The following is a 24787-nucleotide window of genomic DNA, read 5'->3' on the forward strand; positions in this document are numbered from 1 at the left end:
CGCAAAGTTTTGGTTAATGCTTTTTATGAAAATATTTTTCGTAAGCAGTATACATGTATAGAAATTACCTAAATGATAGGGAAAGTTCTTGTAACTAAAAACAGGTCATTCTCTCATTTTCAGTCTTGTGTGAGTAGCCCCCAAAAGGCAAATAGTTTAAACATATGATAAAATCGCCGAGCAATAACAGACCTTTTTTACTCAAAATAGTAGCCATTATGTAAGGCAAAAAAAGAAAAACATAACAAACTGTATGACAACAGAAATGTCAGTGTAATAGGTAATACTTACGTAATTGCTAGGAATATTATATGATTTACTAATTGTAATCGAAAATGAAAAGAATACAGATGTGTAAAAAAGTTAATCGCAACAATACCTTATTCAATCGTGAGCTGTTTCCTTTATATCATTATCGGCAAATACTTTATTTTCAGAGCAAAAAAAGACTGCAATTTTCTTTTTAAACACTCCAATTTCATTTTTACTCAATTATTATCGTCCTCTTTACCCCAATCAACAAAATCTCTTTCGTACTCTTGATCTGGTCTCAAGAACTTTAGTTAAGGAGGTTTGATGATGTAAAAATGAGATTTATATACCTACCTATACTCCATTTGTTTAGGTACTTAAAAAAAGGTAAATAAACTTAGTGAACCAACAAAAAATAAGTATACCACTGAAATATATCAGTCTTATCATGTTTGTGTAGAAAGGCACACCAAGATAGTTTACTTTTTTCAAGGATCTAAACCATGGAGTATAGTAGAATATTTTTGATAAGTAAGAATAGTATTTAATTCCTGTAGGTCCAAATTTAAGTGTGTAGGGACCTATTTTATTACTGGCTTGTTGAAACAGTAAGTTCTGACACTATTCGATAAAGGCTGGCCGTGGATTCGAATTCCATTCAGCAAAAACTGTACAATGATGATGACGATATTTGTGTGTTATGTTTATATGTATGTTATATACAGGATTATTTTTGAACGACCAGCTAACTCTTATCATTCGACCTTAAGAGTGAATTCATAACTGAAACTGTAAAAAAATGCATTTAATATGTCCAAAATAGTTATAACCTCTTAAACACATTATTAGAACAATGAGCCCTAACTAGCTAGTTCCCCATTCAATCCAACACTTTGGTGCAAGATGCCTTCTGCCGCTCTTTAACAGTAGATAATAAGAAAATTTACAAGCGGCAAGTATGATATTATTTTATTATTAATAATAAATACCTAACTGACTTGTGCTGTTGACTATTAATGCGTTCTTTATTTTAACTCAGAAAAAAAGTAAAACTACTCACTAGTTCTTTTTCCGGTATCGTATTATACATTCAGAAATAAGTGAAAAAATAAATGGCTGGTCCTTCAAATATAACCCTGTATGTTTAAGTTATCTGGTTAGTATAATACAGGGCGCTGCTAGGGACAACACAATTCTGTAACTGTGCTTGTGCAGGCTGCCGAAACCTTTATATTTTACGCGTATGTCTAGATTATTGAAAATTTAGTAAAGATGATAGTGATTTACGACTACCCTCTCTGTTTCAGACATAAATCGCATACCGTCCCATATAAACACCGTCACTCCAGAGATCCTCGTCGGCCAAATATGGCTACAAGAGGATGAACCCACAGCTGTAGAAATAATAGAATTAAATAGTTCTGATGAATACGAGCCGTCGCCGGATGAAGGGCCCAATCAAAATCTGGATCACGCCTGGAGCTACATGAACAACGAGAGGCTTCAGCAAATAGAAGACAACTATAAGATAAACAGTAAGGCTAGAGAAAGGTGGCGCAAAAATCATGAGAACCGATTCCATTCTACAAACACAGCTACCGACACAGATAATCATTTAATCAATCAATTATATTCAGACGTCGCAGGAAATCATGTGGAGGATAACGATCTGATCAATCGCCAAATTAACTGTTTCACCATTATCAATAAACATTTCGTTAATTCTGACACATCATCAGAGGAAGAGTTCGCAGACGTCGAAATTATAACTTCCAACGATATTATAATGGAACCTAATAATAAAGAGGTAATGACCGATTTAGATAAAGAGACTCGAACTATTTGGATTTATTCATTTAAAAATAAACATTTACTATCAGAAGATGATTATGAACTCACCAACATAGGAGGCAGAGAACTCTGTAGTTCTACATCCAGTTCCATAGAAACAGATGAAGAACTCACTAAAGATAAAAGCACTAATGTTCGCCGAATAGGATCACCCATTCCCCCCGCTTACATACCTCGGCTCAACTTAGCTCCGACGCTATCCACCGTTACAGAAGTATCTGAACCCATCATGAAACAAGCATCTTCGAATGGATCAAATAAGTCATCGAAGTTTCAAAAACCCAAAAATGGATGGTTTTTAAACGAAAGTGACAAATTAGATAGTGGAAGGTCAGTTAGTAAACGTGAGAGAGCACTAACATCGTCAATTGGATGGCGCTATCGCCACGCGAGAGACGCCGAAGACCAAAAAAACGAAGAAGACAGATGGGAAGACACAGTCCTGAATTTAGAATCTCCCAAATTGGTGAACGTATCAGCTGAGGAAAACAAAAGGCTGATGAATCACCACAAGACAAACCTTTTAGGTTACAAGTCGATGTGGATGTCCATGTAAGTGTAAATGAGAAGTTACCAGACAAAAGGTCTACAGGAACACCGACAAGCATAGATATAACAATGAAATCAAAAAAAGAAGAGCTCAGTCCATTAAATAAAATAAAATGTTTGGACACTTTACTGGAATGCGTCAAAGACAGAGGAGATCATGAATTAAAATTTGAAAATAATCAACAAGTTTTATGCAATACATTGATTCCTTACGTAGAGCCCCAGGGACATCTGATGTTTAATCACTTCGATGACCCAAGTCCACAGCCTCTAAGAACTAGTGCCGATTGGCATCGTGAAACCCAAGAAGAGAAAGTAACTGCCGACTACAATTACGAAACGGGTAAGGTGCACGTACATTTGCCGAATGGAAATGAACATGATAGTGATTATGATCATGAACATAGGCTTAGTCATAGTCATCGGGTCAGTCATGATCGTACATGGGAGAAAAATGCCAGGCCCTCACTGAAGCCATCCGAATGGTACGCATATGCGCCGGTAAGGTCATCACTCTCATTGCGCCTGTCAATGGGCAGCATTACACCGGAGCGCCTGCCGTGGTACAAACGTTTTATAAAATGCATCTGTTGTAAGTAGAATCAAAATATGAAATAAAACAAGGAGTGCTTTATATTGGCGAATTTATTAAATTCAATCACTATCAACTTCCAGTAATTGAAGTACTTATATAAAATAAACCTGCTAGTCAAAGGTACTTTGCAAAAAGATTCACGACACAATAATAAAACAGCTTTATGTACATACAGAAGATTATACTATCACAATGTTTTACACAAGAAACGAACGTTTAAAGTCGTTATGAATGTGATGCCCTATATCAATAACGCCAATGTTTTTATGTTCGTATACCGCACTAGTCTATGCAAACAAATATATTGAGAAATGACACCAATATTAGACGAATACCTTTATTTATTATCTGTTTCATCTCAAACCGTACATTCATGAAAACATCACGCATTATCAACTAGAATAAGATTTAAATCACTTATAATCCATTAGGGTGATGCTGCGCTACTCGATTCAACTTTTCATAACGATGTTAGTTCATCATCATCGCAGGGACAATGGCCTTAATTGATAGTATATAAATTTGTATTATATTTATACAATTTTATATTTTTGTTAAGTACCGATGATAGCAATAAAATAATTATCAAAATGAATCGAGCAGATGTGGAGCAAGGAATGTAAAGTATCATACATAGTACTGCAAATGGCCAGTCATAACTAAACACAATACCAGTATCATGAAATTATCCATAATTGTGAAATGCATGTTATGGCTTGACGCGTCGGAACCACCGCAACGTCAACGAACTGTCACGCTTCCTCAAATACATACATTCAAAATACGATAAGCTCAAAATCCATATATTCTATTGATTTGTTAACATCTGCATACTTTTTATGAGTATTCAATGTTATTTTAATTTTCTATATTAGGCAAATATAGTGCTACATAGTACTCAAGTTACATCGAATCTTCACTAAAGTCAAGCTATAACATTCGTTTGAGTTCTGGGTTCCGCAAATTGAAGTAAAACCAAGATTAGAGTTAAAAATAGTCTATTCAGGCACACAATGTTCATACACAGTAAATATTCTTAATAACTAGTAACGGTCGCGAGCGCAACGATTTCGTGCGCGCTGCGGCGGTTGGCGGGAGCGAACTGTCGATCACGCGAGCGGCGAGCGACATCGCGCGTCGTCCTGCGCGGGGCGGGAGCGGGACGGGAGCGGGAGGAAGGAAAGAATTCCCGCGTACGCGCTATGTTAACATAGAAACGACGGTTGGGCAGGGCGTTACACTCTCCCCCTTTTGACCAGCGGAAGGTACTCCGAGTGGTCAAATACAAGAAAAGCGCTGCGGTTAGGTCACCTTTCGAGGGCGACCTCTATTACGTTTAGGGATAATCGGCTCAGGACATTCACCCTCCCTAGCATGGTAAGGACGCAAATCTGATACGTGATACTTGCCGATGATTTCTCCTGTCTTATCATGAGCTAGGAGGAATGTAGTAGGACTCACCTTTTTAGAGACGACGTACGGTCCATCCCGTTTCGGATTAAATTTCGAGGTGACACCTTTTGATGCGTTACTGAGAGTATGGGTTCGCATTAGGACTAAGTCTCCTTCCTGGTAATCATGAGCTGACGACCGACACTTATCGGCATATGACTTACGGACATCTTGCTGCCGTTCCAGAGTCTCTTTGGCCGTCGAGACGGTGTCTGCGAGTTTCAGCAGATAAGGCGTAATTTGGGGAACAAAATTCTCCGATTCCACCACTACTCGGAGATCTGCCTGAGCAGTTAAGGGTGACCGCAGCTCACGACCGAACGTCAAGTAAGCTGGGGTACGATCCGTGGATGTAGTCACTGAACTATTAAAAGCAAACCGTACAAACGGTAATACCTCTGGCCAAGTCTGATGGCGACCTTCCACTAAGATGGCGAGCTGAGCCTTTAGGTCCCTGTTCTTTCGCTCGACTGGATTCGCCTGTGGGTGATATAAGGGCACCAGGCTTTGTTTCACACCTAGAACATACATCGCTTTTTGCATAACGTCTGCAACGAATTGCACTCCGTTATCAGAAATCATCCGCCTAGGAAGACCGAATCTCATAAATACCTCATTGACCAAAGTTTTAGCACACGTCTCTGCTGTAGCTTCGATGAGAGCGAAGACTTCCACCCACTTGCTAGTGGTGTCCTCCACGATGAGGATCCATCTCTCACCTTGGAGTCCTTTAGGCAACGGACCAAAAAGATCAACTGCGATAGTTTTCAAACCTTTGAGACGGGACAGGAGTTTGAAGCAAGCCGGCTGGTTTGAGAGTTGATGGCTTGTAGCGTTGACACTCGATGCAAGTCTTCAAGTACTTGGTTACAAAACATCTCATACCAGGAAAATAGAATCTTTGCGAGATACGATGTATTGTTCTATCAATCCCACCATGAGCGGCGGTAGGCGAGTCATGGCATTCGAACATGACTTGATTCCGCAGGCTCTCCGGTACGACGAGTTGAGGCTCCTCGGAATCAGTATCAGGGACATACCGATACAGGACACCTTGATTCAGGAGATAGCCTCTCTCAGACCAACGATTTATGTTAAGTTCATCATTACCTTCGAGGTCATGGATGATCTTCGCAACTTCCGGATCAGCTAACTGCGCATCACGGGTGGAAGATGCATTCCAGCGCGGTACGTCAACAACAACAGGACAGACAGCCGATTCGGTTGCAGGACCATCGTCTGTCACGGGGCGGCTGAGCGTATCGGCAAGAACGTTAACCTTACCTGGGGTATACTCGATACGCAGGTCGAACGATTGCAACTTCAGGGCCCAACGTACTAATCTGCCACTTGGAGACTTGAGGGTAAAAAGCCATTTTAGGGGCTGGTGATCTGTCATCACGTTGATCTGGTGACCATCGATGTAACCTCGGAAACGTTCCACTGCCCACACCACTGCGAGAGCCTCCCTCTCCGTGGTGGAATAATTCTGCTCGGCTGGAGTGAGCAGACGGCTGGCATATTCAATTGGATGTTCTTGATTTGGTGACTCCCCCTGGAGTAAGGCTGCGCCTAGTGCGTAATTACTAGCGTCAGTCCGCAATACGAATGGTTTCGTATAGTCCGCTTGTACAAGAATGGGTGCTGTGGTCAGAAGTTTCTTAAGAGTTTCAAAAGCTTTACCTTGCTCCGTACTCCATACCCACGCCTGAGACTTCTTAGTTAATCGAGTAAGTGGTTCGGCCACTTTCGCGAAGTCTGGTATGAACTTACGAAACCACGAACACGTCTGGAGGAAGGTGCGCAGCTGTTGAAGGCAAATAGGCTCTTTCATACCTACCACAGCAAGCACCTTCTCCTCATCCGGGGATATACTTCAGGTGAGATCACGTGACCGAGGTACTTAACCTTCTCTCTGGCGAAGACACACTTGTCCCGATTCGCACGGAGCTTAAATAAGCGGAGACGGTCAAATACCGCACGGAGATCTAGCAAATGACGAGCATATGAGTCAGATATCACCAATATATCATCAAGGTACGTCAGTACGATGACATCTTTGAGTGATGATCCTGAACGGAAGCGATCTATAAGCCTCTGGAACGTAGCCGGCGCGTTCTTCAGACCAAAAGGCATTCGTAAGAACCGATACGTACCAAACGGCGTGACAAACGCGGTTTTATCCTGATCCTTTACTCTGCATTGCCAATAGCCACTCCGAAGGTCACAGGAACTCATCACGCAACCTTTCTTAGTAGACTGGAGCAACTCTTCAATACGCGGCATAGGATACGCATCTGTTTTCGTAACAGCGTTGAGGCGTCTATAATCAACACAAAACCTGTACCCACCATTGGACTTAGGCACCAAAACAATCGGTGCAGACCATGCAGACTCGCACTCTTCAATAATTCCATCTTCTAACATTTTATCTAGTTCCATGCGAATTAACTCCTTCTTCGCTGGCGTAACACGGTACGGTGGCACGGCAATAGGAGGATGATCGCCCGTATCAATATGATGTTCGGCAAATGGCGTCGGTTCCCCGTTTTTATCAAAAATATCGGAATACTCACCAAGTAAATTCTCCAAGCCACCACGCTCCTCCTCAGTCAACAGAGTGCCCTCATCTCCCCTCAGTAGGCTGAGAGAAGCACACTCCACCACCGCCTCGCGAGAACTCTCCGTCAGTAGGGGGTGAATGACCTGAGGCCGATCAGCTGTATACCATGTCATAGAGGAAAAATTCAACACCAACTTAGACTTTGTAATGTAATCTATCCCTAATAGCGTTTCGTTATTTGAGGCATCGGGAAAAACCACAAACTCAATGGGAATACACAGAGACATACAACTTACATTAACACATGCTAACAATACGATATTCGTACGAATACTACCATCCGCAAGTCTAATCGACATCATCTGAGACTTAAATTTGACACCTAAACGTAGAAGTAGTCTATATAGGGTTGAACCCGCGATACTACGCCGGGCGGCAGTATCTATAAGCGCTGAACCACTATAACCTAATATCTCAATATTTAATATAGGTCGGTCTTGCATAATGATACTATTCGTGCTTGTATTTACATTAATACAGTCTTCTGCCGTGGTAAGTGAATAAAATACATTATGTTGAAGTTGTGGTTCATTTGAATTAATAACATTACAACTCAAACTCGATACATTACTTTTACAAGTAGGACAGTTTGCTCGAACAAACCCTTTTTCACCACAACCATAACAAATAAGGCTAGATTTATTATTACTAGACGATACTTTAGAGTCTTTCTTTGGACACGATTCACGCGTATGACCTCGACCTTTACAATACACACAAAACAACTTTGATACACTCGCGGTATTATTATTATCGGCACTTTGCAATTCGTTGCACATATTACGTACGGATCGAACCTGCGAACGCGAGATCGACTGCTGCGCTAACGCACCACTGAGCGTCGGGGTCATTGCACCGTTTCCCGCCGAATTGATGCACGGAGCAGCAGCGCGCGGCGGCCGCGGGCCGGCCTGCGCGCAGCGCGCGGGCGGCTGCGTCGTCTCCGTTGGCGCCGACTGCGAGGAAGTACTTGCGTTGGAATGTTCCGTGATAGATTCTTCTATATCTCGGGCTTTGTCGATTAGCGACTCAATAGTGTTAACCGTGTCCCGGGGTAATCGCTTTCGAATACGTTTATGTAATAATCCGTATATAATATCTAACTTAGCTTCTTCGGGTAATACGTAAGGTAACTTAGTGATCATACCTCGTAAACGTACAATGAAGGAGTCCGCGAGTTCTTCATTTTGTTCGTTTGCGAATATCTTTCGATACAGCTTATGAGCAGGACACGGAGTACCGTACATACTACGTAGTCGTTTGACGGCTTCGGACCACGAGGACACCTCCGTCCGGATCCCTCTCCACCATACTGCAGCCTCGCCGTGTAGCAGCATCGGGAGACCACGAAGCGCAAGGTCATCGGTAACCAATGCACACTCCTTATACATTTCGACGGAGTCAATGAAGGCTTCTACCATTTCAGGGTCTCGGTTTTGACCATCAAAACGTGCCGTACACTTGGACATGTTGCCTGATTTACTAGTTGACGACGACGGTGTCGGTGAGGGCGTCGCGGTATAACCACGCGCCGCGTGCGATGCCATGAGGGATTCGACGAGCTGCCGATTTGCTTCCGCCTGAGTGTTCGCGAAGGCGGTCAGAAATGAAGTCAGCTGGTCCCCAGACATGAGCACTGACGAAGATCTTCCAGGTTCTTCATCCGAGCTGGCCTGCGCGTCAAGGTCACCTGGGTCAGTTCGTACTTTACGTGGAGGCATCTTCACTCTTAACGTAGGTACCAGAGAACAGGAACACAGGAACTTAACACCGAAAAATCGTTACCGGTCGACAAGCACAAACTGGTTTAAACTGGTTCGCGGCCACGAGTTGGAGCGCCACTTATAACATTCGTTTGAGTTCTGGGTTCCGCAAATTGAAGTAAAACCAAGATTAGAGTTAAAAATAGTCTATTCAGGCACACAATGTTCATACACAGTAAATATTCTTAATAACTAGTAACGGTCGCGAGCGCAACGATTTCGTGCGCGCTGCGGCGGTTGGCGGGAGCGAACTGTCGATCACGCGAGCGGCGAGCGACATCGCGCGTCGTCCTGCGCGGGGCGGGAGCGGGACGGGAGCGGGAGGAAGGAAAGAATTCCCGCGTACGCGCTATGTTAACATAGAAACGACGGTTGGGCAGGGCGTTACAAAGCTTAATTATTGTCTACACAAACAAACATCAAACGTTTTATGATTAGTTCAATATCGATGTAACTGTTTATAGGGCGGGAGATAGCGTTGCATTTTGGGTAGGTGCGTTTTTACGCAAATACGTTGTAATATGAACCAACGGTCAGATAATGTACCCAAAGTTAATGCAGATAGATGTGGGTGGTTCAAAGCTGAATCTATAGACACTTGAGCAATTGACGTTGACCGTGGCTTCGCTTATTGTTCGCTTAGATCGACCATCGATAGCAATATCTGTCGACTTACTAGGACCTTCCTAAATGCAGCGCCAACTCGCGTACTATTAGCAAAATGTAAAACACTATTAGAGCCGAGAACGTGCTTCGGGCGACTGGAAACTTTATAAGATATACATTAACATTACAAAGTCGACAAATATATTTGAAAAACTGCGTAGTGAAAAAAGTCGTATTTAGAAAATATTTAACAAAGTTTTGTGTATATGATAATAGCTATAATATTTTGAATTCACTACAATTCTAATATAGGTACTTCTCATGCAAGGTACGTCCTTTCTCATCTCAGAGCTAACATTATATGAATCTATGCGATTGTAAACGTACAAAACGATTGAGTCCTGCTCAATGATACACACAGGAATGCCACGGCAGTAAGAACTTTTAATATTCCAATAAGTTAAATAATCAGGAAAAATATATTATTACATGATTTCATTTTCGAATACATTTTCTAATCACTGCAATATATTATCACACATACTCATCCCCACACTCAAAACATGTTTCTAAAAGATGAAGTAAATACTCAATGGTTTTGTCGAAGTATTGACCTAGTTATATCTACAATAAGGCCTACTTTTGGAGTGTCGTTGAAAGTATTGTTTGTATTCGCATAGTTTGTAGTACATAGAGGCCCAACAAGATTTGAGTGACAAGCCAGGCCGGCAGGGGTTGGAATATTTTTTCTACCTAAACGTTTGACTTACGTCAAACAGCTCCCTTCCTTCTCACTGCGTATAGTAAAAACAATATAAAAGCACAGATAATCGCGATAACCAGAAGCCAAAAAATGTCAAGTCAATAATAATGATAACGGTCATTTTTGTTCTTTTTTTTTCAATACTGAGATATTTAACTTTTTAAATAGGTACACCAAGATCCTAAGCCGCACTATGCGGCGCGGGAGTGTGGCGGGTCACGTGGGTCAGGCGGGCGGGGGTCAGGCGGGCGGGCGTCAGGCGGGCCGCGCGGGTCACGTGGGCTGCGCGCGCGGCAGGTTGAGCTCGCGGCGGATGTAGAACAGGATGTAGGGCTTGCAGCCCGCCACGGCCGCCGCCTCCGCCGCGCGGACCGTCTGGTCGTTGAAGTGGAACCACTGCTCCTCGTTGATCGCGAAAGCGGTGTAATGACCCGAACCAGCCCTGGATAGATAACATAACAAATCAGTGCGGGTTACAAGTTTAAATGTAATATTGTAGCATGTGCTTGTACATTTACACAGTCATCCACACAAAACTATTCATTAAGGTCTACCAAGTGAGAGACTGAAATAATTAATATTATAAAAAGGTTAAACTAGTGAGCTTGTAATGTTAGAATAATTGCTTATTCTGAATAAAATGAATGAATGAATGAATTTAAGGAAAGACAAAACTAATAAAAAAAATAACCAATATAGGCTACATTTACATATATTATAATAATACTTCATAAGAATATCACAAAGTAGCCACAATTATTATAGTGCATTACAATAACCATGACATCGGTACATATCGCAGCGCTATAGAGCAAGTCCCCGTGGGACATCAGTTACCCGGATCCATGATGCACGATGACCGCGGCGAGGTCGTACAGGTTGTTCCCGAGCCCCGAGCGGCGCGTGTCGGGCACGTTGCTGAGCACGAAGCCCGACATGTCCAGCGAGCGCAGCGGGAACGATATGCTCGTGTCCACCTTAGTCCTGGAACATAACACCGACTTAGTTATAATTTACTGCATAACGCCTTTTATAAAAGAGTTAAAAGTACAGGTACAAGAAATATTAATACTGTTGTGAGAGCGTGACAAAGCACTGGACGGCGTAGTGTCCATTTTCTTCATCATTCGTATCGTAAGCGGCAAGGTCATATAAAATAATCATAAATATAAGTTACCTAAAGTAATTATGCCACCGGAATCTCTTGAGGTGTAAACAAAGTACGTTCGGAAGTCGTCGTATCCAGAATTGTTTTGTCGACTTCTGTTTGCATTTACAACTGCTGCAAAAGTAGCGTTCCGTGTCTGCTAACTCTTCAACCTGTTGCGAATGATAATAATACATTAATTATTCATATTGACTAAGTATTTTAGACAAATTTAGATATTTATGGTGATTTTACCTGTACGAAGCTAGCCAAGCAGTCGGTAAGGGAAACAGGTGCGTCATGTCGTCCTGTCTCCGGTAGTTCTAAAGATAGATCCAGGAACGGATCAAACTTCTTGCTGTCCGTACCACACGCCAGACACCGAACCTAGGAATGAAGACAAATGTACAATTAAAAATCAAAAATACATGTTTCAATGTAAATAAAAAAGGGGACAAGTGCGAGTTGAACTCGCGTGAAGAGGGTTCCGTACGATGTTACCTATCATGTTTTTGGAGTTAAAAAATATGTTCTCCCACACATTCCACCTGCAAATGTAAGTTGGTACGCACAATATTGAGTGATTTACCATGTTATTTTAATATCATGGACTTCTTATAGGTTTTCCTATAATCTATAAGAAGAAAACTAATTTCTGTATTTTTTCCAAAATTTTAGGTTCAGTAGTTTCGGAGATAAGGGGGGGGGGGGAATGGTCAATTTCGTCTATTTTCTTGAATAACTTGAAACTATTTATTTTAAGATTACAAAAAAATACATTTAAGATCTTCTCAACAAGACCTTTCATTTGATATGCCACACGATGCAGTATTCAGATTTTTTTTTTTAGTTTTCCCCTGGCCCCCCAAAATGACCCCCCATATACAGATTTCATCTGCTCACGTCACAGGAATTGATATGTGTACCAAATTTCAACTTAATCGGTCTCATAGATTCGGAGATAATTGACTGTAAGCGACGGACGGACAGACACACGAGTGATCCTGTAAGGGTTCCGTTTTTGTGTTCAGACGTACGGAACCCTAAAAAGAAAAATTTGTTATTCTTTTACAATCTGCGGTTTTATACTCGATATTCGCTATTGCCTCGAATAAAACCTCACGTCAACACTCATTTTTTTTTTTTAATATCTGTCGCGTATCGTGTCGTGTACCTCGCTCTGCAGCGTGCCGCCGAACACGGCCGTGACGATGGAGGCGGAGGCGGCGCGCTCGCCCGGCAGCAGCTGCTGCAACTCCGTGTGCAGTCTGCAAACATACACAACTTTATATTCTACTTCACTCTAAGCCATTTCTCGATATCCGAAGATAACGACTTCGACAAAAGCGAGTAAATTTCGGATCAAATTATCCCACCTAGGTGTTTTTAAAGACTTGTCAAATTGTATAAGCCCAGAACCATAGCCAGAAGCTACAGAATCTAATGTTAAGTAACTAACATTGAATAGAATACCAATTACATAATTTATAACTTAAATACTATTAAAAGCCACAATCCAGGGCCTTCCTTTCAAACCTTTTAAATCAGTTTCATTGAGTAGCATACCTGTCTAACATATAACGCAAGAATTCATGTGCATCCTGCTGTTGGTACCCTCTGAACCGAGGCACCACCTTCCAAATGACAAGGAATAAGCATTCCGGAGATATAGCTCCCTTGGAACCGCACCCGCTGTTCAGGTTTATTAACACCTGAAAAATAATACAAGTACATAATTTGGATGTAAAAAAAATCATGACTGAAACAGACAGAGCTTGAGAAAAAAGTCTAGCTAGAGTAAATTTGGAGTTTAGACCAGCTCACCACACGTACCCATCATTGACATTATTTTTGGTGTCTTGAAAGAACACAAAGTTACATACATTTAGGCGATATTGTAAAATCAGCAACAAAAACATGTATGATGTGACTCAATTTTAACTAAACATACATTTTCAGATTATTATCATATTCACATTATTTGATAAGTATGTTTAGAGATAGATTTGGTATTGGTATTTAGGTGTATTTAAATTACATTCAGTAGTCCATTACAAGTGGAAAAGTTCCCATTACCGAATTTGAATTTTATTTATATGCGTTTGAGATAGCAAATGAATGAAAACAAATTATTGCAAAGTGTGGATATAAACATGCTTATGTAATACTAGAACAATCAAAGTAATTATCCTCAATGCAATTGAGTGATGAATCATTAATTTAATAATAATAATATATCAGCAAAAACTGTCTTTAGTGAAAATACCTCTAATATAATACACCAAAACTTATAACATGTAATTAATACATAAGCAAAATAAATGGTTGGTACTGTATAATCTCAAAAAAAAAAAAACTATGTTAAACATAACCATTATAAAATCATAGTTTACACACCTTTCTCAGTTCCTCAGCCATAACAACATCATGCATTTCCTGCCGTGTATAACTTCTTGAATGATACACCTTCCGTCCGTTTGTCTTAATTTCTAAGATGGCAGCTGACTAAAATAGCAACTAAACTCCTGTATATTATTAAGACTTTGTAGTACTGCATTCATGAAACATGTATTGCCTAAATTCTTTAATCCTACAATTTTCTTTTCCCGTAGAGTTTTGCCGTTACATGGTGATGATTTCTTTTCTTTACTTCTAGGTACTTGTGTTGTGTTGTTCTCGGTGGAGCTGCTGTCGTCCGAATGTGTTCTCTTACGAGAACGAGGCCTTAGACTACGTACTGGTTCCTCTGCATTCTGGAAAGAACATTTTAATTTTGCAATTATAACTCCAGCAAAGATGATGAATTTTTTAATTTTTGCTACACTGGAAAGGAATTATGAGCTTTGATATCTTATTTGATTCAGACCAACAAATATAATAAACAATAATAGGCATGATTAACTTTACCTTAATACTTTTTGAAGGCTTATTTTCACTGGATTCAAGTGTGGGTAAATCACCAAATGATATCATGGGCATACTTTGAGCAGGTCTTGAATCATCACCGCTGCCATTGGACAAGGGTTTTTCAATAAAAGAAGTGTTTGAGACACTGCTGTTACCACCCTCACTGCCATCCTTGCTATTATCTTCACTTTGTTCTATATTACCATTTGTTTGTATGTCATGTTGCCTCCTTAGTTGCATAATACTTTGCCTTATTTTTTCTATTGGGTTATATTCCAAATCATTTGATACATAGTCATCACATTTGTAACTGAAAATAAGAATTTAAAACATGATTATTTTCCAAAAGTTGATTGATGCTAACTTATAATTATGTTATAAACATACAAGTTGTTTATTATTAAACATTTAAAAGAATTGAAACTCAAAACAAACAGATATAATCATGAAATAAAGTGAGACAAATAAGTTACCAGTAAACGGAATATACATCACAGCTCATACAAAGCTGGTGATCAAGAGTTTCAGCATGCAGCTTCGCATGCCCATTGATATATCGGCCACAGTTCACTACCCCGCATTGCAGGCACAACCAGTTCTGATCTTCTACTGCGCATTCTAAATAAAAACCAATTACAATTTACATTTGCCAATAGAAATAGCTGTCAGCTAAATTTGTAAACAATAACATTCTTATTTACATTGTTTTAACTACAATCAATTTGAGTCACAAGTTCATCTTTGTATAGAGGAAATTCACACAATCAGAATAGAACAAAATTTGATTAAGTAAACCGATCCTATGCAGTTGCTGGTGATGCATGAATACTTCCTAGAACGAAAAATAAATAATACAGTTATCAGTTGTTATTTAGGTAGCACCTACTTTTTATAGGTAAATGTAGATAGTGAGATAATCGTGTCTGCATTCAAATATCAAACAAACACATCACAAATGTGAACCAGTTCAAGAAGGTTGTAATAAGATAATTTTTAATGAGACTTTTATGCTAACGCTCTACGATTGAAGGTTTTGTATGTAGCTTAACGGCATTGCGGGTGATCCTGAATTAAGATTACCATAATTCTATCCTTAAGAGCCCATGGTGGTCGCATGCTTATCGTCTAAAATAGCCTGGAATGATGTAGTACAGCATTATTTTAACCATCGCGTCAGAAACGCGACATCGTCAGTCACGGTCACCCATGCCGCGCCCCCCTCCCGTACCCCGTGAACAGCTGATTATTAAAGTTCGTTGTATTGATTTTTCCATGCTAACCTCCCGGTATAGATACAATGCGGCGACTTTTAACTGACACTTGTATTATTAAACTGGCTAGAGCCTATTGCATACAAGCAAAATAATCTATTTACCTGAACAATTGAAGTTCTTTGTGATCGTCGTGTCCTCAACGTTGAAATCATCCACCTTGACGTTATCTAATAAATGTGTACATTCCATTCTTCATAATACGATAGAATTGAATATGTAACACATTAATTTAATTCATATAAAATTAAATAAAAATTAATTTTAATCGCAATAAAGCGCCTCAAGCTCATTTACTCCTTCAACAAGCAAGCAAAGCAAGCCCAAAACGAATGAACGAGAGCAACATATTTATTTCACACATTTGATTGGCCGGTTTCTAGAGTGTGAGCGAGAAAGCAAGTGCGGCATAAAAACATAACAATTAATATCCGTTCGGATACACCAACATTTGTATGTAGCTTTGTCGAGCTTCCTATTCAAAGTTTTGGAGGGTTCAATTTAGTGTGTTAAGTTAAATTAGTTACGCAAATTTAGGTTACGTGTGTTTTAAGTTTAAATTTCGAATTTCTATTCAAAGATTTACTGAGCTTTGATAGAATTCCCTAATATATAATATGGAGAACCTAAGATCATGTCGTATTTCAACAACTCGACTGTTGAGCTCTACTAGCCGGAACCCCGCCGCCAGTTTTTTTCTGCCATTAAAATATTTGTACTCCAGCTTGACACCTTCCCTATTCAAGGTTGCATTTCTCATGATTGTTTTCTTGAACTTGCCCTCTAGACCGGTAAATGGAATCTACGAGGAGCTACTAATAATATGTATAAGTTAAGTTTATTTATAAGTATAACATGTACCTGTAATAATTGATAAATAATAATAAAATACTGCCGAAGCTGACTTAAGAATAAATCACTCTCAGAAAATCTTAAATGTTAGGGGCCAAAATTTCTCATTTCTGAACGGGGAGAGAAATATGAGTGAAATTCTGTCGAACAGGCAAAAGATAACATATTCGTAAATGGTTTAATTATTGCCCTAGATGGTAAAAGCACTATTGAGAACGAGAACAGTATTAAGGCACCGGTAACAAGTTTAATCGTTCTCGAATGACATGCAACATATTATGCTAGCCAAAGCTTGTTTTACTGCCTTCTAAGCATATAGGTATTAATTTGTAGATATAAGGGTTCAAGGTTAAGGTTATTGAACCTCATAACTGAATATATTTTTGGACGCTGAATCCTACTTAGTTTTGTTACCATCCTATATTCCGATGAAAGCCACAAGAGCACTTTGTTATCTTTGCATCACTCTATGGTCCACTGGTAGAGAATACCTGAGGCATTCAGTTTGCCTTTCTACATATTTTCATGTTAGTATAAATAAAAGAAATTAAATTTCTAATTACTATCTTGAAAATTTAAGATCAAACTGGGAAATACTGGGTTTTCAGACATAATTAAACTATGTAATAGATATTAATTATTTATTATCCTTAATTACGTCTGCCACCATAGCCGCCTTGTGTGGCAGGCTGCGTCAACTGCAGACCATTGATGTTGTTGAAGTCGAGCATCTTCAACATGTCCTTGGTGTCTGGGTCAACTTCAATGATGTCATGCTCAAGGGCAGAGACCTCAGGCACATAGTTGTCACGCCTTTCACGTTCTTCCTCTTGAAGCTTGATGGAGATTCCTCTGACCTGGGAGTGTCTGAGACGCCTCATCAAATGGGTAGCAAACCTAAAAATAAACCAGAGTTCAAGTAAGAAAGTAAGCACATATATAATATTGCTGTAAAACAAAGCATTTAAATCAAAATCCTTACTGAAAATAACTATAAGAATATTCTCAAAAATTTTAAATAATTAATTAGAATTGATTCTAATGTCTCATTTGCTGGCAATTTTGTTCAGTACAGACAAACAGAATAAACAAACTTTAATGAGATCATTATTATTAGTAACTTTTCAATAACAGGCTTGTTTAGAGGAAATACAGCCAACACTTTATGTACAATTACTAAGTTTACTTTCGAAATAGGTCACGTCGTAGTAGCACTTTACAATATTACATCTAATTTGAGGTAAAATAAAATTACAATTATGAAAAGTGCTGGATGCATGATGGAGTGCAGTCATTTCAATAAATTTTATCAAATGCACAAGAAAATCTATTATCGTTTAAATAACCAGTAATAGTATATTTATTTCTCATGAAACATTTATTTAGAAGGAAGAAATATATGAAAACAAATTTCAATGTACTTACCCAGCGATTTTGTTACGGAGGGGCTTGGTAGGAATGATAGCGATTTCCTCACATATTCTTTTGTTGGTGTCGAAGTCCAGAGTCAGTCTAGTGTAGTACTTTTCAATGATAATCTTAGCCGCCTTCTTGACGGTTTTTGTTCGTACACGACCCTGAAATACAAGAGGTTATCTTGTAAATAATCATCACTGTGGAAAACTTACACCAAATGATCGCCAAAAGACAAAGACTGATCACAATATTATCACATGATTGTAAAGATTTTACAGGATTTAGTGCTAAATAATTTATTTACCATGGCTGAAACACAACAGCAATGTTCACTGACAGATACGAAAGACAGAAAGGTATATTTTTTAACCTAAAAAAGTTACCAAAGAAAATTTGACGCTTGTCTATGGTGTTAAATTCGCAAATTGTTATTCTCGTCTATCTATTTAAAATATTTATTTAATACAGCATGGAAGGCTAACAGCTAAATACAATTCCAATAAAAACCGTTTGTGTGATATTGAATCAATAAATCAATCAAGTCTTTATTATTCTCTTATTACATAAAAAAAAAATTGGAATAACGTGTCCCACAAAACCGTATAAACGGTTTGATTGTAGAAATACCAATCACATTTAGTAGCATCCAATGTTTAAGTAAAATTGAGAAATACTATGTTTGAATTACCAAAACATTTTCATATCAAAATAGGTACAACAATCCACAACATCTTGCGAGTAAACCCTCCTCGCACCCATTATTTTGGTTGAAAATATTTTTTTAAATGTTTTTCAATCAAATTTTATGATGCTACATGTATGTTATGGCATTAAATACCAACTTTGCCATAATATCGGCTGCGACACGCCTTTTAACGATACATATATTATAAGTAACAATTTTTGTTCTACAAAACATAGCATCTAGAGCACTGCTTGTTCGTAGTAATGTCAATAAAATAAATTTGTTGTCTATGGTTAAACTTAAAATCATCCATTACGAATTCGTTGACGAATGTGGTTGATCTTGCTTTGCCGCGTTTGCCGTGATCCACATGTGAAGTCTATAAATTAATAAATAACGAAGCCAGCAATTCTAGTCTTGCGTTAATTTAACGCTTAGTGATAACTTTAGTACTATTATCATTTTCCATATCTGCTAATAATCAACGTCAAGATGTTTTGGGGTAAGTAAAATTGCCGGTTACTTTGCCACCACGTGTTGGTGCCACTCAGATCAGTTATAAACATTTGAATAATTTATTAACCCAAAAATTATGATAAGTATCATCTTGCGGCTCATACCCCAGGTTCTGGATACATACCGGTATTTATGGTATTTGCCTCTCTTTTAATCCGATGATCAGATACTCCCGTGTTGAGCTACTGAAGTGTTTAGAATGTATTTAATTTATAAATATCTTAGTTTAGGAATATTATATTTCGGTTTACATCCCCTGTAGGTAATCTGTTCTAGAAACTACTACGGCGCATCAGCACATGTTGCCCATCATATGGAGCGTTTGACATGTTGTGTCGCGATATAGTATTTTACCGCTTACTAGCTAGCTTAATAAACTCTGGCAAGACTGACGAATTTTGTAACCACTAAAACAATATGTTTCATGAAAATGTTTTCGATTTTTTTTCTTCATTTTGGTGTCATGCAACTCCAGCTTATATCTCTATAATTTTATTGAGCTTACTCAAATGGAACCTGTTGATTTTTTAAATCTGACTGCCGGACTGAAGAATTTCCTAAACAGAAACTGAGGGATCATGGTCTTGGTCATGGTCACGGTCATCCAACATTCGTCATATTCAAATTACAAGGTTTTAAAAAAGTTCAATTTAACAATTTGTTTATCCTGTGCTCTGGCTCACATATTGCTAAAACATTTGTGAATTAGATTTGGAATGTTATCCGACCTACCCGGGGTAGCCGACTGCGAGCCGATGATTTGGAATGTTATCGTTGCCATCATTGGCACTATACATAACTAAAACAAGACAATAATCTGTAATTCTCAAATGAAAAATTAATATCTAAAATTTAAATAAAAATGTTGATAAATGATTGAAATGCTGTTTTTTCAGTCCAGTACTGTAATATAAGTTGAATGATGATTTCCTCAGGTTTGATCATGGAGCCGAACAAGCGGTACACCCAAGTGGTGGAGAAGCCGTTCCACATCTCACAGGCCGCCATGGACATCTCCACAGGTGATACTGATCCCTGTCAAGTGATGGTCGTGGTAGACGGCAAGAACTTCCTTGTATGCACATTACAGAAGGGCAGAATCATCCAGGTGCCCTTGGACCTATACTTCAAGACTGGAGACAATGTCTCCTTCTTGACAAATGGTGAGTAAATGATAAAATATATTGTCTATTAGTGTACAGAAAATTTCAGTATGTTACTCAATATAGTGTGTGATTGTACCTGCAAATATTACATAAAGTTGGTAATCTAGTTGTAAACACTACATATCAGTATGAGTATAAATATAAGTCAGCTATGAATAACCATTGACTAAAAAATATAATTATGTTATTTGAATAGTTTTATTTTTGGCAAGCTACAGCAATATCAGCAAATAAATTTGAATAAAACAATTTTAAACAGGTAAATGTAATGTCCACTTGACTGGTTACTTGGACCCTGAGTATGAGGATGAGTTGGAAGAAGAAGAAGATGACGAAGACGAAGATGAAGAAATTGAAGAGGATGAGGAGCCCCCAGCACCTAAAAACAAGAGAAAGCTGGAGAACAGCAATGACGTAGCAGCTAATAAAAAGGCAAAGGTAGTTATATTAATAGTATTTTTAAATCTACATGGAAATAATGATAACACTAATCTGCAGCTATGCTCAGTAAAAGTAAAGGCCTTTTGAATATTAGACTAGCCTTCAGCATTATTTTCCAAACTTGATCACTGCTAATTGGTGATACATGTTAGGCATCCAGGATTCCTCCCTTAAAATGTTCATACATATTTAAATAATGAGATGATCCCATCATTTTTCTTATCAGGATCTACCATATTGTTTATTTTAGTGGGCAAAGACAAAGGGCCCATAGTGATTTAAGGCAGTAGGTATGCTTTGTCCAGTCCCAGGCCCTTTTATTCTAGAAATTAAAAGTATATACTTCATTTAAATCATGGTGAGAATACTTTCAATAACATATAGGGTTTGTTGTCAATACCATACATGATGAATACTGTTTCCTCAGTCTGAAAAGAAAGCTGGCAAAAAGGCAGCTGCTGCCAGCTCTGAAGATGATGATGATGACGATGATGATCAGCTCCAGAAATTCCTAGATGGAGAGGACATTGACACTGATGAAAATGATGACTCATTCAAAATTAACACAACAGCTGAAGATGACAGGTAATTATAATGTCATCATATGGCATATAATATACATAGCAATATGAAACAAAAGCATAATATTATGTTACTAAAAAATAGATTATTTTATATTTGGAACTGCTCTATCTTATTGTACCAGACAATGTTTTAGTACAGAATACAATGTTTTATAAATCCACTTACGGACGGGCAAAAATTGCGATTTATGGACAGTATTTAAATTAATTCTTAACTATGATATTCTAGTGACGAAGATGAGGAAGAAGACGACGACGATGAAGATGATGAGGATGAAGAAGAAGAAGAAACACCAAAGAAGAAGAAGAAGGCAGCGTCGTCAGAGTCAGCCGACACCACACTCGACACCAGCAAGGAGGAAGAGGTAGACGTGTCAAAACTCACCAAATCACAGAAGAGACGGCTCAAGAAAAAGCTGCAGCAGCAAGCAAAACAGCCCCAAGTGAATGGAGTTGCCAAGGTTTGTTGATTTAAAACTAGCTTCAATGGATTTGTTTGGGCTAAACACATCCATAGCAAGATTTGACCCTGGTGAAAATACTTGACTCTTTTCAAGTTATACCAGATAGGTACCATATTTAGTAAATCCAGGGTTTAAGAGCCAGTGCTCACTGCCTCAGCAGAACAGTTGACCTTGTAACTGTCTTCCAATAACTTTTTCTTTTGGTAACATCAAACAATAACAATAACAACAACAAGCTAAGTGAACAAGACACAAGAGTGATGGTTCTTGCTTTGGTTACTAACATGAAAACATGGTATTAGTAGTGACCAATTCATTTAGTGACCTAGTGAAAACCGCTGGGTCCCATTGTATGCAGGTGGCAATGAACCGGTCATGCTGGAGAACTTATAGAGAGGCTTGTGTCCAGCAGTGGACTGCAATAGGCTGAGATGATGATTCATTTAGTTCTTACCTGTAAACACGAAAAAAAAATTGGGGTTATTGATTTACAATTGTAATTTTTTTATAGAAGGATGAAGCTCAAAAGGCTGAAGCTCCTCAAAAGGCCGAAAAGAAGAAGCCTGAAGCAAAGCAAGAGGAGGAGAAAAGAGAAAAGAAGCAACTGACTGGGGGAGTTGCCATTGAAGACCTGAAGGTTGGCACTGGACTTGCTGTAAAACCCGGCAAAGTTGTCACGGTAAGCCCATCTTGTTTAACTCAAAATAAATTTCTTTTTGGAAAACATTAATTTGGCCCTACAACCAAACTGAACAATGTTTTGCAAAGAATGATGCAAACCTATTTGTTTTTGTTTTCCATGTCAAAGTTTTGTTGTGTTAGAAGTTTAATTATATATGCATATAATTTCGCCTGTTTTAGGTTTATTATGAAGGTCGCCTGAAGCAAAACAACAAGATGTTTGACAACTGCGTGAAGGGACCCGGCTTCAAGTTCCGACTGGGAGCCAAGGAGGTGATCAGTGGTTGGGATGTCGGCATTGCTGGCATGAAGGTCGGAGGCAAGAGGAAGATTATCTGCCCACCTGCGATGGCGTAAGTATTTATTTCAAACTGACTGCACAATTTGTAACATAAGCTACAGAAGCTGCACAAAATTTCAAATGAGGCAATGATTTTTACTTTATGTCTAATCGTTTTTTTTTTCTTTACAGTTACGGAGCCAAAGGTTCACCCCCAGTGATCCCACCAAACTCAACACTAGTATTTGAAGTTGAACTTAAGAATATCAAATAAGTCAAATATACATGGAATGTGCCACTATGTCAAGGACATTGTTATTTTGCTTTAAATTTAATGGTGATGAAAGGATTTTGAATGGTTTTGCAGAATAGCAAGCATGTTTGTTAAGTACTACTCCAATATGACTTATCTGCAATAGAATTATTTTTGTAGATGAAATACACAAACAGGATTTCAATTTTTTTTAATGCAGGTGTGTACATATATTTGGGGGTACTGCACTTAATTTTTAACACTCAAATATCCTTCAAATTTATGTATACTCAAGAGGGTATTTCAATTAATACAACTTAATGTTGGCAACCCAGTGTTTTTGCATGAGAATGGCAACTATTAGTACTACAGTCAGAACTCAAAATATTTAATTTACTTCATGAATAATAGTGTTGCAGATGCATCATATTTACTGTTATACCATGTAAGTTCATTTTTAAGTTAGTGTATAAGGATTGAACTGGACATAATAAATTTACACTCTTGGGTGTCCTTAATGACACAAACATTTTTATCAAATACTGTAAAAAGTTTGTAATTTTTTTACCAAAATTTTTAAGTTACTTGGAGCTATCTTATTATTTTGATTAGTTTGAATGTGAAAAGTCTTATTGTAAGTGTAATGATTTGTGTTAAAACATAAGAACTGGCAGTAAATAACAATAGTATAGTGTGGAAGCAGTAGCAATTCCTATATATATAAATATACAATATATTCTTGATTCCGACTATTATTAATAAGAACATTCTTTATTAGTAAGTTCTGTAACCCACACTTAAATAGTTAACTAGTAGTCATTTGGAGGATATTTTTATATTTTAGAAGACGCCCTGCATTGCAAGTATGGTGTAGGAATAGTGAATAGGCTAGACCTAAATTCAACATCATACAATAGGAAACTAAGATCCAATATAGGTAATTTGTATTGTTAGATTAATAAGATTAGTCTAGTTTTACATGTTAGCCTTGTATTGAGTGTATGGAATTTTAATGTGTCAATATGAATAGATAACTTTTCAATTTTACTTCTTATTTCTAATCAATACATTCAGTGTATCTTATTAATACTGGTAAGACTTGTAGCCATCTTGATCATTAAATAAAAGTCAGAACTTCAGCTATTGTTTTATTTCATAACCTTATAATTTGCGAATAACAATAAATTAGAAAGTACTAAAATGTAGTGAGGAAATAAGTGTAGTTAAATGTAATATGCTAATGATTTAACAATAAATCAAAGAGTTATAATGGGGAATGGTAGCAATCTTGCTTGAACAGTTACAGTTTAACATTAAAATTTCATAGTATTATTTATTTCATGGAATGGTGAATGGCTAATGTTATATATATCACAGGCTTGTTCAAACTTGATAAAAATTAGCATCCTGGTTGATCGGAATTAACTATGTGCATTGTAGGCAAATGCGAAGTCAACTGTAAAAAGCATATTCATATTAATAGTCTATTCAGTAAATGGGTACTGTTTCACCCACCACATGAAAGATATAAATTAATACATTAATACCATTTTAACATAATGATTCCACTAGTCGGCTTTAACTCTATGTGGTTCCGAGGTAGCATTTAAGTCTTTTTGTTCTGTTTTGTTTCCTTTTTTGTCATCCTTCTTCCTGCTAAATGCGCACAC

At 38.2% G+C, this 24787-nt stretch overlaps 4 protein-coding genes across 4 annotated transcripts; 2 read left to right on the top strand and 2 right to left on the bottom strand.

Annotated features, from left to right (window-relative positions):
• The first annotated feature begins 240 nt into the window (after positions 1-240).
• LOC113506551 lies at positions 241-2659 on the top strand. Its single transcript, XM_026889392.1, has 2 exons — positions 241-280; positions 1560-2659. The coding sequence occupies exon 2, from the start codon at positions 1739-1741 to the stop codon at positions 2657-2659; it is 921 nt and encodes a 306-aa protein (XP_026745193.1). The 5' UTR covers positions 241-280; positions 1560-1738.
• Positions 2660-10115: 7456 nt separating this feature from the next.
• Positions 10116-16130, bottom strand: LOC113506552 (ubiquitin carboxyl-terminal hydrolase 3-like). The gene is given in 11 exon segments (XM_026889393.1): positions 10116-10896; positions 11292-11438; positions 11632-11774; positions 11857-11988; positions 12776-12869; positions 13168-13313; positions 13999-14093; positions 14096-14354; positions 14509-14818; positions 14982-15126; positions 15884-16130. Coding segments are annotated over 11 exon segments (1728 nt in total). The 5' UTR covers positions 15972-16130; the 3' UTR covers positions 10116-10727.
• Positions 16131-17258: 1128 nt separating this feature from the next.
• LOC113506555 (40S ribosomal protein S17) lies at positions 17259-18459 on the bottom strand. Its single transcript, XM_026889396.1, has 3 exons — positions 18352-18459; positions 18057-18208; positions 17259-17528 (listed from the first exon to the last, which is right to left on the bottom strand). Exons 1-3 carry the CDS (start codon positions 18352-18354, stop codon positions 17282-17284), a joined length of 402 nt encoding a protein of 133 aa, XP_026745197.1. The 5' UTR covers positions 18355-18459; the 3' UTR covers positions 17259-17281.
• Positions 18460-19039: 580 nt separating this feature from the next.
• LOC113506553 (46 kDa FK506-binding nuclear protein-like) lies at positions 19040-24256 on the top strand. Its single transcript, XM_026889394.1, has 8 exons — positions 19040-19234; positions 20184-20411; positions 20674-20852; positions 21283-21440; positions 21669-21900; positions 22415-22582; positions 22765-22937; positions 23057-24256. The coding sequence occupies exons 1-8, from the start codon at positions 19225-19227 to the stop codon at positions 23136-23138; spliced, it is 1230 nt and encodes a 409-aa protein (XP_026745195.1). The 5' UTR covers positions 19040-19224; the 3' UTR covers positions 23139-24256.
• The last annotated feature ends 531 nt before the right edge of the window (positions 24257-24787 follow it).

This window comes from Trichoplusia ni (assembly GCF_003590095.1).
Source record: "Trichoplusia ni isolate ovarian cell line Hi5 chromosome 19 unlocalized genomic scaffold, tn1 tig00001014_group18, whole genome shotgun sequence".
Lineage (NCBI taxonomy): Eukaryota > Metazoa > Arthropoda > Insecta > Lepidoptera > Noctuidae > Trichoplusia > Trichoplusia ni.

Coding starts and splice junctions, on each gene's coding strand:
- LOC113506551 (XM_026889392.1), top strand. CDS start 1,739: ATGAACAACGAGAGGCTTCAGCAAATAGAAGACAACTATAAGATAAAC.
- LOC113506555 (XM_026889396.1), bottom strand. Junction 17,529..18,056: donor CTCCGTAACAAAATCGCTGG/GTAAGTACATTG, acceptor GTTTATTTTTAG/GTTTGCTACCCATTTGATGA.
- LOC113506553 (XM_026889394.1), top strand. Junction 20,412..20,673: donor TGTCTCCTTCTTGACAAATG/GTGAGTAAATGA, acceptor AATTTTAAACAG/GTAAATGTAATGTCCACTTG. Junction 20,853..21,282: donor CAGCTAATAAAAAGGCAAAG/GTAGTTATATTA, acceptor CTGTTTCCTCAG/TCTGAAAAGAAAGCTGGCAA.